Here is an 18,603-nt window from a genome sequence, read left to right as displayed (position 1 = left end):
ATTAGATAATTGCCAAGAAAACTTATTAGAAAGTCTACACTAATGTTATCCTGCAAAAGCATAATGCAACCTGCAGATAGAAGCCATAGATACACTTTAAGATTTTCTAGTGACTGCATTTATAAAAATGCAAGTGGAAACAGGTGAGATTAATTTTAAAATTTATTTTAGTCAGTATTGAATATCATAATTGTTGAGACTATTTACATTCTTTGTCTTGAATTAAGTCTTTGAAATCCAGTGTATGTTTCACATGCCTCTCAGGTTGACTTAGTCACATTTCAGTAGTCACATTTCAGGTGCTCAGTAGGCACATGTGGGGAAGGGTTCCACATATTGGATGCTGCAGGTCTAAGGACATGTCATTTGCAAAAACCAAAAATGAATCACTAGAAGGAATCATTCTCAGATTGAGGGCTACAGTCACTGCTGTTGGTGCTTTTGCTTTTATTAACAGCAGTACTATCAACTCACAGTGGCAATTAAAGTTTTTGTGATGTATTCAATCTCATGACGCTCAAGTGGAGCCTTTAGTCTTTGACTCCTAGCACCAAGCCTCAAAGGGCAAATGTGATTCAGTAGTCTTACATTCATCATTCTGACTGGAGAAGGTGAAGTCCCAAATGTGCTGGAAATTGTTCTCCGGTGATTTTTCAAGGAATTCTGACAGCATGTCTTTAGATGGCATTGCCACTGTCTTTATCATTTTTACCTTTTGACAAAGTGAGAAATGTCCAAAAATCCATATATTTCCAAATGTCCAGAGTTTAGGACCTTACTTAAAAGAAAAATTTGACTTTTCTTTAGAGATAAGACTTGAAAAATATGCCTTTGGTTTTCCATTTCAGAAAGATTGCATAATTTTTGTCTTCCAAGATAGCTATTTCTTGTTTGGAAAGGTTGATTAAGGTTGATTTGGACGCTTTTAGGAAGACACCAGAGGGAAACTGAAGGTATTTAGTGTGAATTGGATACTTTGTCTTATTACTTCCCAGAAGGGCAATTTATTTTTTTTTCCCCAAACCATGTAATTTTCTAAAGACTTAAAGGAAGGTAGCCAGACATCACAAACTCAGTAGAAAGAACTGGAAAAAAAAAAAAAAAAAAAAAAAAAAAAAACCACTTAAGTGACTTAGAAGTGCAGTTTTAGAAAATGATCAGTTTTTCAAAAATGAATAGAATGGATGAATAAAATTTTCATGTACAACAAATTAGAACAAATAAGTTTATGCATATATAACATATATGTATGAAAAAACATTAAAGACTACTTGCTCTTTGGTTGGAATAGGAATGAGAGAGACAGTTTCATTCATTTTCTGGTCTTTTCACTGTCCTGTGTCATTAGTTATGGGTTATTGAGCAACCCCCGAGACATGTGCTGTCCTTAAGACTGCAGGGGTCCCAGTATGCAGCAACCTATATCTGTGAAAACAGCAAATACGTAAATACAGGGTTTTTTTTGTTTTATTTTGTTTTCCTCATGGTACTGGGGATTAAACCCAGTGCTTAACCACTGAGCCATATCCCCAGGTCTTTTTATTTTTTATTTTGAGACAGGGTCTCACTAAGTTACATAGGGTCTTGCTAAGTTGACTAGGGCCTTGCTTACTGAGATTGACTTTGAACTTGGGATTCTCCCAAGTGGCTGGCTTTACAGGTATGTGCCACCATGTGTGGTTGTATAAATTGAGGTTTTAAATGTTTATTTACTATATTAAAAATCTTGGCAAAATGTTGCTTTTTTTTTTTTTTTGCGGTGCTGGGGATCGAACCCAGGGCCTTGTGCTTGCAAGGCAAGCATTCTACCAACTGAGCTATCTCCCCAGCCCTAAAATGTTACTTTAAAAGTCATCTTCAGTCATTTTGGAGAATCAGGCTTATATACCAAATCCCATGAATACAGTAACATTTGTATGTGAATTTATCTTGCCCAAAGAACACACAAGGTAACATTTGAGAATTTACTTGGAATTTCTCACCTGGTATAGAATAACTTGTCATGAAAAAATCATTTGGATTTCTTATATGTAACTCAAAAATTGCATCACTTATACTGTTGTTTACTACAATATACGTTTAAACAAGCACTGATTTTGGAAAGGAATCCTTTTGATGACAGTTAAAAATACAGGCATACAAACAAGGGAAATAGTTTCAGGGTTAATATCTAAACACTTGCTTATAATAACTTTGTTTTCAGTGTCTTCTCTAATGGAGGTGATATTTACCTGTGAGTCATGATGCTAGAGGAGGTTTAAGTTAAAAAACACGGCCCCTACTCACAAGCAACTTGGAATGGAGAAAATTTCTTTGTAGAGATGACAAACTAGTTGACACTGATGACAGACATCTTTTGCAGGTTGTGAGAAGCTACGAGAGAACCATCATTGTTCTTTTGGAGTTAAATTAATTGAATTTTGGGGTAAAGAGAAGATTTATAGTTCTAGTTAGTCTTTTTTTTTGTACCAGGGATTGAATCCAGGGGTGCTTTACCACTGAGCCATATCCCCAACCATTTTTCATACTTTAGAGACAGGACCTCTCTAAGTTACTGAGGCTGACTTTGGATTCACAATTCTCCTGCCTCAGCCTCCCAAGCTGCTGGGATTACAGGCATTCACCGTTGCACCCAGCTTCTATTAACTCTTTACAAGCTGGTACCTATAACAAAATCATAGCTCTCTTGCATCGCCTACCTCTACAATGACCTGAGCTTCATCAGGGGACAAAATTTTCTTTTTTAATGAATTTCAAGACACTACTTTACCTATGCATGTTTCCCTATGACTAAACAAACCTTCCCTTTCCTCCAGTTTTTACCTTTAAAAATAAATTTTAGCTGGGCACAGTGGCACGTGCCTGTAATCCCAGTTGACACTGGAGGCTGAGGCAGGTTCGAGAGCAACTTAGGAAGACCCTTAGGAACTTAGTGAAACCCTGTCTCAAAAAGAAAAGGACTGGGATGTTCTAAGTGGTAAAGTACCCCTGGGTTCCACCCCAAAACCAGAAAAATAGGATGATAATAATTTTTGTTATATAAGTCATGCAAAAATACATTTTTATATAAAACCAAAAGTCCTACCCCGATCTCACGATTGTGAACTTTGTATTCATCCTTCCAAGTACTCTTTTGATTTATGTACATTGGAATGTACCTGCACATATCAGATGAGTGTTTTGTTGTTCACATAAAAGGAATTTATACTGTACATATTATTGTACTTAAAAAATAATCTTAACATTACATCATAGAGGTCTGTTTCATTGTAGGCATGTGGTTATTTAAATTTATACTTAGATTAATTAAGTTAAATTTACAGTTTAATTCCTCAGTCACTCAAGTACACAAGTAGCCACCTGTGACTAATGGCTACCATATTGGATAGCATAAAGAACATTTGCTGAATAATTTTTTTTCCATACTGGGCTTTGAGATCAGGACTTCATACGTTTTAGGCAAGCAGTTTATCACTGAGCCACATCCCTAGCTCATAAAGAACATTTCCATCATTGCAGAAATTTCTACTAGTGATGATATAGAGCTATTTTATTTTCTATATAATATTTCATAAGGCAGATGCATCATAATTTAGGTAATGATTTCCCTATTAAAGACATTTATGTTTACATTAATTTTCTATCACTAACAGTGCTCTGTTTGAAATGCTTTATAGACATGGAGGATTGAATTACTGTATGAATGAATATGGCCAATCTAAATTATTTCTAGATTGCCCTTTTAATGGGCCTTTGAATCTACATTTTCACCAGTGATGTTGGAGAATATCATTTCCCCTTATCCTTACTGACAACCTTAAAGATATTTATATGCAGTTGCTGAAATATTTCATTTTATAGTGGAGTGCTCTGATTTCTGTGCTGTTGGACATATTTATTTCTTTACTGGTAATATTTGTTACTCATTCCTATCCTTTGACAATGTTTCATTTAGGCTGCACCCCCCCTGGCTTTTGGTATTGATCTTGTAGAAGATAATTCTATATTCTTGTTACTAAGTCTTATCATTTGTGTTTCATTTATGGTATCTTAAATTTCTTATGGTATCTTAACGAAATGTAAAGATGTGCAGTAGTCTACTTAATATCAGTCTTTTTCTTTATATTTCTGCATTTCATATTTTCTTTAAGAAGCCTTTTTATACCCTGATGTTATATAATTTCTTCTCATACACATATAAATAAATACACACACACACACACACACACACACACACACATACAAACATTTTTATTGCAGTAATTACGGATTGAGCTCAGGCCTTTGGTAGGCAAATGGTCTGCTACTGAGCTACACCTCCAACATGTTTTTGTGTGCTGGGAATTGAACCCAGGATCTTGTGTATGTTGGATAAGCACTCTACATCCCAGCCCTTTTTATTTTGAGTTAGGGTCTAAACTATATGAATTTGACCTCCTGATCCTAATAACATCAGTCTTCTAAGTAGCTGGGATTATCATGTGCCACAATGCTGTATCCTATGTATTTTTGTAATACTTTTGTAAAGGTGTATTTTACCTTACATTAGATTTCAAATCCATCTTATTCCCACGTCTTTTATTTGACAACGTCTTTTAAAGCCTCACTTAAACCTCTTATCTCCTTCTAGCCCATCTCCCTTTATCCCCTTAATTATTTTATGGTCTTTTTTTACTTTTATAGATAAAAGTACATCATTGTTTTTCAGAGCTGCCCAACAGGTAAATAATATTGAGACTCCTACAAGTCACATATACAATTTTAAAATTTCTAGTAGCTATGTTATAAAGAGTAAAAATAGACGGTAAAATTATTTTTATACTATTTTAACTGCTATGTCCAAAACATTGCCATGCCAGCATGTAACAAAGTGTTAATAATGACAGTTTTCTTCCTGTGTATTTTATACTTCTAGTGCATCTCAATTTGGATTAGTCACATTTAAATCACTCCATAGGGCTAGTTGCTCCCATATTGAACATTGCACCTATCTACTGTAATCACGTGTTTATGTTTATCTTTCTATCTTCTCCTTAATCAGAGATATTGCATTCATTTTTTTTATTCAAACTCATAGTGTTTTAGTACTGTGATGTGTTTGTGAAAAACTAAAGTGTATTTGGATAACATCAGTGATAGAAGAGGGGGATGATACTGTCCTCCTGTTTGCTGGACAGAGCATCACCTGATCACCATTATGCTTGGCCCAAGGATTCATGTTTTAGGAAGGCATTGCTGTTGGAGAAAGTCCTGGAAAAAGTCATTAGGTTGATGAGGGGTCTTCAATTGTGCCATGTAAGGAATGATGACTGTAACTTTGATGATGCTTTTCTTGGGGCTCAGGAAATGGAGGTTGGCATGAATGGGAGAGTATATGCTTCAAGGGCTTGAAGAGTTAGTTGTTTAAAGCAGAAATGAGTCTTTGTAACTCAAAGAATAGATCTAAGGTCAATTAGAAATAACCAGGGGCCAGATCCCAGGAAAATGTTAGGAAGGTCTTCGTGCCTAAAAATAAGTTGGTCCATCTCAGAACCAAAGCATATCTCTGCATTGAAGGTATTCCAGCAGATTACCTACCTTCTTCTAGTTTCATATGGGAAGGGGAGTTAGACTCCATGGTTTCCAAAGACCCTTCTGCCCTTGAAGTGCTCTGGTTCTGTGAGATTATACCTGTGAACACATTTGGGTCCTTTCATGTGAAGACATTTATCTGTGGATGTTTTCATCTTTTTAAAGGAGGTTTTAAAACAATCCCAATAAATTTAACTTGTACTTGCTTATATTTTTCATACTTAAACCACTTATTTATTCAACATTGTTCACTGTTTTTTGTTACTTCCTAATGTACTCTGGCTGACTCAGAGATTCTGAACTTCTTAGAACTTGCTTGGAAAGGTCTGATAAGACCAAGTTGAAAATTCTGTGTATTTGATGATACTATTTTTTAGATGAGTTGCTGATGTATGGTATACTACATATACTTGGATTAATAAATATTCTAGTGAAGATCAGCACATTTCATTTACAAACCTCTTTTCATCTCAGGTTCTCAGGCACTTTAAAGAGTAGGCAAAAATTTATAACATTTATTCCAAAAATTTTTATATTACTACTCAAATAATTTTTAGAAATAAACTAGCAACTTGTAACCTTGATGTATTATTTTCCTTCCTTCCTTCCCTCCTTCCTTCCTTCCCCCTTGATACTGGGGGTTGAATACCAGGGCTTCACACATCCTGCTAGGCACATGGTCTGCCACTGAGCTACGCCCCCAGCCTTTGGTGTGTTATTTTCAAAAAAGCAAGAAGTTGTGTTTTCAAATGCCGATTTTTGTCTCAACTCAAGAATTTTGAATTATGTTTTTTAGTTCCAAGTTGTATATAAATGCAAGAATTAATATTAACATTATGTTTCTTTAAGGAAAGGTCCTATTTGGTAAAATATACCAAAACTTGAACTCCTAAATTTGCCAACATTTCCTGACAAACTTGTAGGAATTTCTTTTCTCTGGAACCTAACATATTTGTCTGTATACTAACTTCCACACAGGGCTATGGAACACACCTGATGAATCATTTGAAAGAATATCATATAAAACATGACATCCTGAACTTCCTCACATATGCAGATGAATATGCAATCGGATACTTCAAGAAACAGGTGTGTTTCTCACTACCCAACATTGTTCTGTCATTCATTTTCTTAAAGTGCTTCAGGTAGCATTCATCCAAGCAAGTTTTTTTTTTTTTCCTTCAGTGTTTCCTATTTATAATAAGGATTTTTATTTTGTAAGCCATATGCCACGAGTAAGCTTCAGACTGAACTAGAAGGTATAACAGAGAAAGAAAACTACATAACTACTTGTTGAGTCAATGAATAAATGTCATCTGTAAATGAAGCATCATATTGTATCCTGATATTCGAGAGTATGGTATCCCCAGACTAGGAGACACTCTTAGTCCTGGGTGTGTAGAGTTTTCCATGATTAAGGAAATGGATTCAAATCTAAGGAAGGTGCCTCCATTTATGACAGCAGAGAGGAAGGCCTAAGATTTATTATAGGACTGTCCTGGTTCTTCAGCATGGAGCAAGTGAGGAGCTTATGTGTCATCTTAGAACCCCTGCCCTGTACTGGGGCTTGAACCCATGGGTACTCTATCCCTGAGCTACATACAAGTTGCCAAGGCCAGCCTTGAACTAGCGGTCTTGCCTCAGCTTCCCTTAGCAGTCAGTTATGATTCTTAAGTGATTTGTCTGTGGGAACAGCAGGGTGGTGCACACCTGCAATCCCAGCATCTCAGGAGGCTGAGGCGGGAGGATTGCAAGTTAAAAGCCAGCCTCAGAACTTAGTGAGGCCCTAAGCAACTTAGAGAGACCTTATCTGAAAATAAAAAATAAAATGGGCTGGGGATGTGGTGGCTCAGTGGTAAAGTGCTCCTGGGTTCAATCCCCAGTATCAAAAAATAAAAAAAAAAATGACTTGTCTTAGACCCTCTTTGAGGATGATCGCAATAGTTACTTGGAATTAAGTCTGTGCTGACAGGTGAGACAGAATATCATGGGTGATAGTTCTGAAGTCCAAGTTATTTTATGCAAATTATTAAAATAGACACTTTGAGGAAAATTATGTTTACTTTATGAGGTATTATGTATAATATTCAATTCAATATAGTTCTCTTGTTATTACAGCCTATACTATATAAATGCATGTATTGCAAACCATGAATATCACTGAATCAACTATATATTGTGGTGGTCTGAAAGTTTTTTATCTGAAGAGGTTTCATTTCTTTAATATCAAGTTCTAAGTGCCTTTTTTTTTTTTTCCCCCTTTAATGGTGCTGGGGATTGAACCCAGGACCTCTCTCATGCTGGACAGGTGCTTTACCACTGAGCTACACTCCCAGTTGTAATTGCTGTCTTTTGTTTGTTTTTTGGTACTGGGGATTGAACCCAGGGTCAGTTACCACCAAGCCACATCCCCAGCCCTTTTTTATTTGAGACAGGGTCTCACTAAATTACTTGGGGCCTTGCAAAGTTGCTGGGGCTGGCCTTGAACTTTCAATCTTCCTGCCTCAGCTCCTAGAACTGCTGGGATTATAGGTGGGCATCACCAAGTCTGGCTAATTGCAGTAGTTTTGACAAATTTTCCTTTTCAAATTTAGATCAATATTATTTACTGATTTTTTTTAAGAATCCTAGTGCCCCCCCCCCCCCAACTACTTTGGGGGTAATTTATTACAGTTGTATTTATATTGTAATTCAATGCAAAATTAAACCTAATTTTTAGTTAATTCCCATTTTCATTTCAGAATTTTAGATGTGTGTTTTATTATTAGGGCCATAACTTTCATGTTATTTAACTTCCTGTTTGCACCGTTTGGTTTCTGATGCTTTTGAACTTCATGGGTGGTTTTCAAGCTAAGCCCCTTCACAGTAGGACAATGGGACCTTGAAGAGAGCTTGTCCTGTTTCCTTGTACAGAGCCTGGCACATAGTGAGCACTTACCAGATATTTAGTGCACAGTGTCCATATGAACGAATTTATTTACTTTGTAGGGTTTCTCCAAAGAAATTAAAATACCTAAAACCAAATACGTGGGCTATATCAAGGATTACGAAGGTGCCACTTTGATGGGATGTGAACTAAATCCCCGAATTCCATACACAGAATTTTCTGTCATTATTAAAAAGCAGAAGGAGGTAAGTAGGCTGACCTGTATTCCTTCCAACCAGCCAGCCAGCCTTCTTTGGGGTGGGTTCCTTTCCTTGGGTTCTGTGCGTATGGGGGTACTGTATGCTGTAATCTCAGCTTGCCATGGGTCTTTGTCTCCTTTTTCGGCCACATTCCTGAGAGACTCAGTGCTGGTTCAATTGGTGTAAAATACGATGGCATACATTAATTTCATCTTCCAAAGCCTTGTCGGTTCTGTCCTCTGTCGTCCTTGTGAATCGTAACTCTCTGCTTTCATCCCAGATGAATTCTCTCAAGGCCATTACTGATACTCTAGCCCTCTGGCTGGGTGTCTTCCTCCATCACTCATTCCCTTCATCCACATACAGCAAGCCATTTCTGCTTCTGTTCCAGTTTCTCCTTTGAACCTATCCAGCACTGGTTTGATCCCCCTGTTTGGATTTTAATTATTCATCTTACATAGGCATTTATCTTAGCCTGTATTAAATGCTCCTTCAACATTGCATGCTCTGAAGGTGTATCCTTCTAAGTATTTAGTGATTTGTTATATGATATCGGAATGACATCTTATACGAATTAAATGGAGCAGTAAAGAGAAGGACTATTGATTTGAGCACATAATAATTTTCAATTTCTCCAAGGCAGAATGAAAACAGCAACAACAACATAAAAGGAGTGTAATTGGGGAGTACACAAAGGCCATTTATTAAATGAATGAACTTTGTATGTTAAGCTCATGTCCTTGCTCCCCTCAGTTCGTTGGAGTTCAGAAAACAGAGACTGTGACTGTGTCATCCCACATCAATTCCACTCCATACTTCTGTTATCCATTCTGTGTATACTCTTCTCTAACAAATCACCAGAGACATCTATCTTAAACCCGTCTTCATTTTCTGGTTTCTACTAACATCCTTACTTCCAAGTCTTGCTTACATGTCAGGCATTACCCACATTAGTAGAGTTCCTTACTCTGGTAGTTATTCATTATGTTCTCATTTTATTTAAGGTGGCTCAAACTTGATCTTAGGCGTTTTTTTTTTAATTAGAAAATAAAGACTTAATTTTTTGCTGCTTGGTCGAAGATGTGCCAGTCTGATAGAGGTTTCTAGAAAGGGCTCTTGGAAGAGTTAATAAAGTGCTGCAGGCTCCTCTCCCGCCTGCCTCTGAGGAGCTGGCTTTCCTCATTGTTCTCTTAGGGCCTAATGAGCAGGTCTGGATTCTGCAGCACTTTGTTCGCGTTAGAGGCTGCAGGCCAACTCCAGCCCTTGCTGCACTGTCAGCTGCACTTTCCTCAGTTCTCTTCCCTGTGGCACCAGTTCACCCCCCAGTGTCAGCTGAGAGCAGGATTCCCTTGGCAGCGTCTGTGCATTCACACTGTACATGATCTGTTGGCCCTTCCCACCTAGGGACAGCCAGCTGCACAGAGCTATTTTAGATGGCCAACAAAACCCTCAAGCTTTTAGAAGCCAAGGCTGCTTCCCCCTTCTTTTTCTCCTCTCTTCTTGGCTTCCTTCTCTCTCCCTCTTTGCCTCTAGTCTTTTCTCACACATACCGTTGAATGGATGTTAGAGGTTGGGAGCTGTTAACCTAGTTCTTTTAAAAGAGATCTGAAGTCATCATCATAAAATAATTCATTTGGATGCATACACAGATTGAGCATCCTGTATCCAAAATTTTTGTGACTTAGAAGTGCTTCAGATTTTGGACTTTTTCAGATGTTGGAATATATACATTGACTTTACCCATTGAGCATTCCTAATCTGAAGATCCAAAATCTGAAATGATCTAAAGTCTAAAACTTTTACTATGAAAAAATGGTGGTAGTAGCAAACAAACTGTATATGCTGAGAACTTTGCTGCTTCTAAAAGTACAAGGGCAGAGTAAGTTGAAGTCATTAGTGGAGATGGAGAGAAAAACCTAGCAGAGTTGACAGGTGGACCAGAGTGGAGAGTTAAGTACTACTTCATGAGAGCTGACCCCAAAGGCAAATTGGGATCCATAGGAACCTCTTTTCATATGTGAGATAGCTTTGTGGGTAATCATTTTGAACTAGACATCTTGGTAATTAAGTCAGTAGGAGCAAAGGCTCAGGGTTCCCCATAAGTAGATTGATAGGCAATCTATTTGGGAGGGATCATTAGGTATGTGGGTGAAGAAAGGCACTATTTGAAAAATAGTCTGTAAATGGGCAGAATGGAGTGTGCATGTGCCTGGGCCTGTGTGTGTGTGCAGACAGCTGTGTGTGGGTAATTCTTAAATCTTAATCCACATACGAAACTACAAAAGACTGGGTTTGGAGGAACCGAAGTGAGGACAGGGAAAATTAATGATTTTTTTTTTTTTTTTTTGGTGGGAAGACGCATTAGGACTTGGTGATATATTAGAGATGGGAACCCTCTCCCCAGTTTTCTCTTTGGGTGTGGTTGTGAAACTGACAGCCATAGGTTGCAGGACTGAGATAGGATTTGAGATAGGATAGGATTTGTTTCACTGGAACACATGTGAAATGCCTCTTGTCTCCTAAGTTTTGCTTGGAGGCACAGAGGGAGGTTGAGAAGCCTCCTGTTCCCTCAGTCACTCTTCAAGAGTTCACCATCTTTCAGGTGCCACGTGAGGTGTATGGAAACCTCTTGGTAGATGATTACTTTTGAGAGTTCTTTGAGTAAAGAGAAGAGAATTTTTCAAGTTGAACCATAATCCTCCAGGTATTTTCTGAAGGTGTTCACTTAAGAGAGTGTTCTTGGATTCTTTAACTTGTTTTCTTTTTGCCTTTTTAAAAATGGCTTTCTAGAAGATTTTAAATCACAGGAAAGGTTGGTCACATTATGTTTCTTATTGGACAGTACTGATCTTGATTTACCAGGAATATAATTTTACTAGCCCCATTCATTTTATGAAGTTGTTTGTTTAACTGTTAAGATTACATATTCATGCTGCAAGTAATTACTGGCCATATGTTTGAAATAAAGCAATTAGAAACTAGAATTTTTGTTTTCCTTTGCGAATTCAGTTAGTGACTCTTAATGTTTTGTTTTTCTGTTTTCCAACATTCATTTGTGATATGTTCAGGGTGATGATTTTTGAGGTTTTTGTTTTTAAAAAGAAGACTGCAGTGCCTTGGAATTAGTTACCTGAGGATGTCAAGAATTATTTTACAGAATAAAATGTCTCAGAATTCTGGAATCAGCCATGGTGGCTTATGTCATGGTTGTGTTGCATTACAGACAGTATTTTATAGCTGTTTTTTGGAAGCAGACCGTATAGGTTGGGGTTCAACCTTAAGAAGTTTAAATAATAGTAAAGCTATAACTGTTCCAGGCTTTGGGGACTTTTTGAGGCCTGTTCATCTCCTTCAGTTTAAAAAGAGTAGTTCCTTGCTGAGGGATGTAAGAGGCCCTGTCACTTGAGTGGGTTGTGAATGCCCAGGGCTGCTTTCCTGTAACTCTGACAGAGCTCCTCAGAGAAGCCAGGCAAAATAATTGGCTCTTATGCTAAAGATGACAAGTAGGCCTTAGGGGTGGTGTGTTCTCTCAATATTGGCTTTTCTAGATGGCAGGAACAAATCATTCAAAGATGGTTGTGTAAATGTCACCAAAGGACCATGATATAAAACGATGTTTTCATTTCTTACCTGCTAATAGCATTCACCCTTTCCTACCATTTTGTTTCATAAAAAATACTTTGTTAGGAAAATGTTTCCTTAGGCCGATTGACTTGAACTGTATTATCACAGACGTCTTTCACTAACCACATGTTCTTCCTATGCTTTACAGATAATTAAAAAGCTAATAGAACGAAAACAGGCCCAGATTCGTAAAGTCTACCCTGGACTTTCATGTTTTAAAGATGGAGTTCGACAGATTCCTATAGAAAGCATTCCTGGAATTAGTATGTATAGACCTTTTTTAAAAGCAACATCTTTTGGTAACACCATGAATTGTTTGAAAGAATTTCACAGTGCAGTAATTTGAAAAGACTTTGTTGCCCTTCTGTCTCCATGAAGGCAGCAAAAGCTTTCCTGTTCATGTCTTTTCTCCTCTCCTAATTCAAAGAAACCAGAGTGCCCTCTTGCTAGAGCCGTTCATATCCACCATTTGTTGAGAACCTGCCGTTTGTGGCACAGTGCTAGGCACTATGCAGGTGCACCATTGAAGGAAGGAAATTCTACTCTTAACACATGAGGAAACAGACTCCTGGAACAATTATTTCATTTAACATTAAATGGCACATAGTCAGATGGTCAGAATTAGAGACAAGACAATTCCGATCTCCTTCAGACATCTTGCTGTTTGCACCAAGTCTTATTGCTGTGGTAATTGAAACCTGTATAGATCTGTGCTTGACTACATTAGTTTCCTCAAAGTTTAATTAAGATTATTTTCCATGTGTCATGGAAATCATATAATTGGTTACAAGTCCCTTATTTTACATTAGTTTTCCTAAGGGTTCTTGTCTGTGTGTTAGAGATGAGTTGTATTGGTTTTTTGTAGATTAAAAGCTATTGAATATCATTTGGCATTCTTAGTTCAAATCCATGTTCATGTAATATATTGAAGATGGGATAAATAAAGTAAAACAAACTAGAATGCTTCTGAAAAATTAAGGATGTATTTGGGCTAGTTTACTTCATTACCTCTACCCTATAGAAAAATCTTACTTTTACTGTTAAACCCAGAAATTCTACTTCCTGTTATTGCCCCTATTAATGGCATAATAGCTACTTATATCATGAATGCATATTTGTTCCAAGAATTCTGTTTTCTTTTCTTAAATTTATTTTTTAGTTGTAGGTGGACATAATACCTTTATTTTATTTTTATGTGGTGCTGAGGATTGAACCCAGGGCCTCATGTGTGCTAGGCAAGAGCACTACCACTGAGCCACAACCCCAGCCCATATTCCCTATTTTATATCAGCTAATCTCAAAAGGGACTCCTGATTTTTAGAGATCTGATTTATAGCTTGATAAACTCAAGAGGCAAGACATTAAGCAACATATTTAGGGTAAGTGAATGTTTAAGGAGAGAGCAGGAAATCAAATCCAGATCTATGGGTCCCTAGGATGTCTACAGTAAACCATCGCACATTACAAGGAGGGTCCTGGCCAAATACAATAGAAACCAGAGCAGGGGTTGTTCTGATCTAAAATAATAGCTTTACCTTTTGACATGGTGATTAGCAAATTGTTTGACTTCCAGTTCAAAAAATACAGTACTGGGTAGTTTTTTCCTGCTCTTCCATGAGAGGTTGTTTAAAAAACACTAACGCATGGGATGATGATGTCAGACTGGGAAATGTTTTATTTTATGAGCTATATAAGAAAGTAAATAAATGTTGCTAATTTCTGTTTCCCCAAATAGACTTTTGTTGAGGCATGGTTATAATTTATTATGCTTTTGATAAGCACGAAGTATGTTATTCTCTTGACCAAAAGCAGTTCTCATTTAGTGTTTGATTTTGTTGACATTTAGGAGAGACAGGCTGGAAACCAAGTGGAAAAGAGAAAAGGTAAGTAAGATGGGCAGAGGATGTTAATGGAAGTAATTTTTTTTTCCCCTTCCAGCAATTTAGAGAAAATGGGAAAACCAATGATAATCAGTAGTATCATGGTTGGTGGGCTTCACTTTTCATGAAATGTTCTGGAATGGTTCCAATTTTAGGTTTCTATAAGACAGAGCTGAATAATAATCAGCTGGCAAGAGGTTAGAAGCTAATCCTCGCTGTTCATTCTTTTCCTTTCAAGTAAAGAGCCCAAAGACCCTGACCAACTGTACAGCACGCTCAAGAGCATCCTCCAGCAGGTGAAGGTGGGTGTTCTCTTCATTCACCTTGTGCAAGCATTTTGAAATGATTTCCCACATGGAATTTCCATATTAGATACCTTACTTTTTTCTTTACTCAAGAGCCATCAAAGCGCTTGGCCCTTCATGGAACCTGTGAAGAGAACAGAAGCTCCGGGATATTATGAAGTTATAAGGTTCCCCATGGGTAATGCCATTAAAATTTTCTAAGTATAGATTTAAAATTCTCTGGATGGCGGTGTGGGGGACAAGTGGTGGCTGAGATTGAATTTTAGTCCTCTGTGGTGGAGTAGAAAGTATATGACGGGGTGGGTTTCCATGTACCTGTTGTGGGGAAGTCACGTCAGAGCAGGACAAGGGAGAAGTGAGTGGTTCTGTTGGTGGAGACCGTATGCAGCTGTCTCTTAGATCCCACCCACACTCAGCACACCAGATGCAGACCATGAAGGTGGGGAACTGAACTCCCGGTAGTACTAGACATGGAAGCTGGCTGCTTAGACATAACCTTGTTATATTCTACTTGTTTGGTTGCAAATGGAAAAATAGCATGTTTTGTCCATTTGATATGCTTTGAGTCTCTCATAATTGGCTATTCCTTATAAGAATTTTTCAAGGTAATTTGAAAGAAGGTAGATTAAACTGATTGGCTACTGTACTTTCAGAACACGAATCTCTAGATAACGAAGTTCTTGATTGTCCGTGATGTTTATGGTTACTATTGATGTCAAAATGCACTGTTTATTTTAAGCTTCGGCTTCATCCGAAAGCAAAAAAAAAAAAAAAGAAGACCCCTGAGAAACAAGAATTGTAGAATTTGGTGTTGTGCTTTCTAGTATGGTAAAAGGAATGATAAATTGAATCAATTGAGAACCCCCCAATTTTTCTTTCTTGTCAGTACTGGGGATAAAACCCAGGGGTGCTTTATCTCTGAGCTACATCCTCAACCCATTTTAATTTTTTATTTTTAGACAGTGTCTTGCTAAGTTGCCGAAGCTACCCTCCAACTTGAGATCCTCCTGCTTTACTCTCTGGAGTAGCTGGGTTTACAGGCATGAACCACCATGCCCAGCTGAGAACTTCCAATTTTAAATCATTTTGGCATTGTGCAGATGACAGCAAGTTAAAGTGAGAGGCAGTTCCTTTTCTTTGTGTACTCTATTCCAAGTGTCAAAATATGAAAGAAAGAAGGAAAAGGGACCCACTAGATCCTCCATGACTGAGAGTTATTTGCAGGTGTTTCCTATGGCGTTACTTTTTTTTTAAAACATTTTTTTTTAGTCGTGGATAGACCTTTATTTTATTTATATATATGTGGTGCTAAAGATTGAACTCAATGCCTTACACATGCTAGGCAAGTGATCTTCCACTGAGCCACAAACCCAGCCCTGGCATTAGTTTTTACATGAATGTAATTTGTAGTTATAATGATTTCAGTAACTTACAGTTATTATACATCTATGTGTTTTTCTGTCCCTCATCTCTGCCTTGCAACTATATATTTTAGTATAAGAAAACCAGAGGGAGGGTTGGCTTAGTCTAGAACCCTAAATGGCAGGGTGATTTGGGAAGCAATACTTTCCTCCATGTGAAAAGTGTGTTAGAATTCTTTAGTTTCCATTTCCAACCCTAAGTTGACTGTTTTTTGCATCCTTATCCTCTGGGACTTTTCAATTTCTTTTTTGCTGCATCTGAGATATACTTCTAGCCCCACCTCAACTGGTTTTGAACCCTCATGGGAGTGTGAGTATGGGGAGTAGTTCCCTCTCCGCCCGTCCACATGCAGTGTGAAGGTCTAGCAGTTCCCATCTATCATAACTTATAGCCTGTTGGGTGGAAGTTTCTTGCTTCTATTCTGAGAAAGGTGTGAGCTTCTCTAATTGGAGCCACCTATTTGCACAGCTGAGTGCTCATGAAGAGAAAATTGATCCTGTAGAGCAATGCCAGTAATGGATGTGATGTGGACCAGGCAGATTTCATTCAAATAGTAAATGGTGCTCTTTAGTGGAGCAGTAATACTTTTTTTTTCTTGAGATGCCTTTAGATGCTGAACAAAATGTGTAGTCCTGCCCCTAAGATGGTCATGTATTTGAAGATAAGACTGATGAATGAATAATTTTACATTACCCCATTATTTCCTTCTTGGGTTTTTCTTATTTTGTTTTGTTGGTACTGGGGATTGAACCCAGAGGTTCTTTGTCCCCTGAGCTACATGCCTAGTCCTTTTCATTTATTTATTTATTTTTTTAAATTTTGAGATGGGATCTTTCTAAGTTGCTGAGGTTCTTGTTAACTTTTCTGGGGCTGGTCTCAAAATTGTGATCCTCCTGTCTCAACCTCCCGAGTTGCTGGGATTACAGGTGTATGGTCACTGCACCTGGCCTTCATGAATTTTTCTAAAAACATTTCTTCTTTTTCCCCTCCTGTTTTAAAAACTCCTTTATCTCCTGTGATGGAGTCTCCCCTGTCACGTGGTAAGTTGCACACTGAACAGTGTCAACATTCTGACTTGAGCATGAGTTCTTCCTACCCGTGGATCTGTAGGTGGGGTTTTCCTGTTTACCTACAATTACCAGGTTGGGTAGGAAGGGAAATGAAAATAGAAAAATTTATTGGTGTAACCATATTTGGTACCACCTATATTTAGTGACCTTCTTTTTTAATCCATGCTATTTAGTCATTTGAGAGAATTTAAGAAAGCTAGAGATAGAAAGTGCTGTCTTAGAATAGAAGGGAAATATAGAAAGGAAGTATTCAAAATCTACCATAATTATTCAGGAAGGTCCAGCCTCTAAAATTCTAGCTTTGTTTCTTTTACCTTTTATGCTCTGCCATTTCTTCTTACCCGCTCCCCTTCAATAAAAAAAAAGTTTGGAAAGCTTTTGAACCAGCTTCTTTGTGTCAAATTTCATCCACCCCCAGAGTGTATACTTTTGTTTTCTTTCTTTTTTGCTAGATGATTTTTCCTTCTAAAATATTATATTGGGCAGCATCAGTTTAAGTGGCAGGTAGTGAGGTGGTAGGGATGTAAACACCTAATTTTATTTAAAGAGGCACCATTTAGTTGTTTTTCCTTAAGTGAAGGAACATCTTGATCTGTTCAGTCACACTTAGGTGAGATATTTAGTGGAGGATTTGTGAAGTCTTTGTTTATCTTATCACTTTCAGATTTTTCTCTTTCTCCAAACTATTTCAGTTCAAGAAAGGAAAACTGAAAGTTGAACTTACAGAGTGATGACATACACTCCAAGATAGGCTTTAATCACAAGAGATAAACAGAACCAGATATTTTCTTTTTTTTCCTTTGGTGTTTTGTGGCAGAATTAGGATTTTAATGCCAATCATTTTTTTTTTTCCATTTTGGAATGTAGTACATCAATTAACTCACCTTATTAAATGATAATGCCAATGGATTTGATTATAAATTTCTTTCCCTCTGGAAAATGTGATAATTATAGTGGGACCTTGGGGGTTTTGGTAGTCAGAAATTTTTTTTAAAAACCATTTTGTCTTATTTTTTCATGTATAGTTACTATAATCATAACTTTTAGTGATAGAACCAGACTTTAAGACAACCAGGGGCCCATAAATAGACAAATGTTAGCATCTTCTAATTTGCATGGAGTTCTTTAAATTGGTCCCAAGAGCGAGGATTGAGGAAACTGCATTGTAATCTTGCAAGTTCAGATTATATCCTGTTTACATTTATAGATGAATACAATTTAAAGCAAGTAGATATATTGGGAAAACATTTTTACAAGTCTTGCAAGGCTTACTTGCTTTAGAAACATAGATTACGAAGTAAAGCTTGTCATTTTTATTTCATTCACGACACACGAAACAAAATTCATTTTTTACTATTTTATGTGCCTATCACTGGTGTATTTGCAGATATATTTATGATTAGTTTTTCTACTGTATGGGATACCAAAACAACTGTGAATTTAGTGAAACAAACTCAGTCTGATTGTTTCACGTAATTAAATGATTCAGTACAAATGCTCCACCTGCTCTCTGCCATGTATACAGAGCCTCTTCTGTTTAATTCTGAATGAATAGCTAACAGTATTCAGTTCATCAAACTTATCGTTGCTAATCTACTTAGCTTC

At 37.3% G+C, this 18,603-nt stretch overlaps 1 protein-coding gene across 1 annotated transcript in view; it reads left to right on the top strand.

Moving 5' to 3' along the window:
* Positions 1-18,603, top strand: part of Kat2b (lysine acetyltransferase 2B) — a 101,377-nt gene that overhangs the window by 80,455 nt on the left and 2,319 nt on the right. Inside the window, 6 exon segments of the mRNA XM_047531218.1 lie at positions 6,550-6,660; positions 8,560-8,703; positions 12,470-12,584; positions 14,168-14,204; positions 14,440-14,503; positions 14,600-14,684. Of these exon segments, the coding sequence (XP_047387174.1) occupies positions 6,550-6,660; positions 8,560-8,703; positions 12,470-12,584; positions 14,168-14,204; positions 14,440-14,503; positions 14,600-14,684 (556 nt within the window).

Source organism: Sciurus carolinensis, chromosome 17 (genome assembly GCF_902686445.1).
Source record: "Sciurus carolinensis chromosome 17, mSciCar1.2, whole genome shotgun sequence".
Taxonomy (NCBI): domain Eukaryota; kingdom Metazoa; phylum Chordata; class Mammalia; order Rodentia; family Sciuridae; genus Sciurus; species Sciurus carolinensis.
This window is presented reverse-complemented; position numbering and strand designations above follow the sequence as displayed.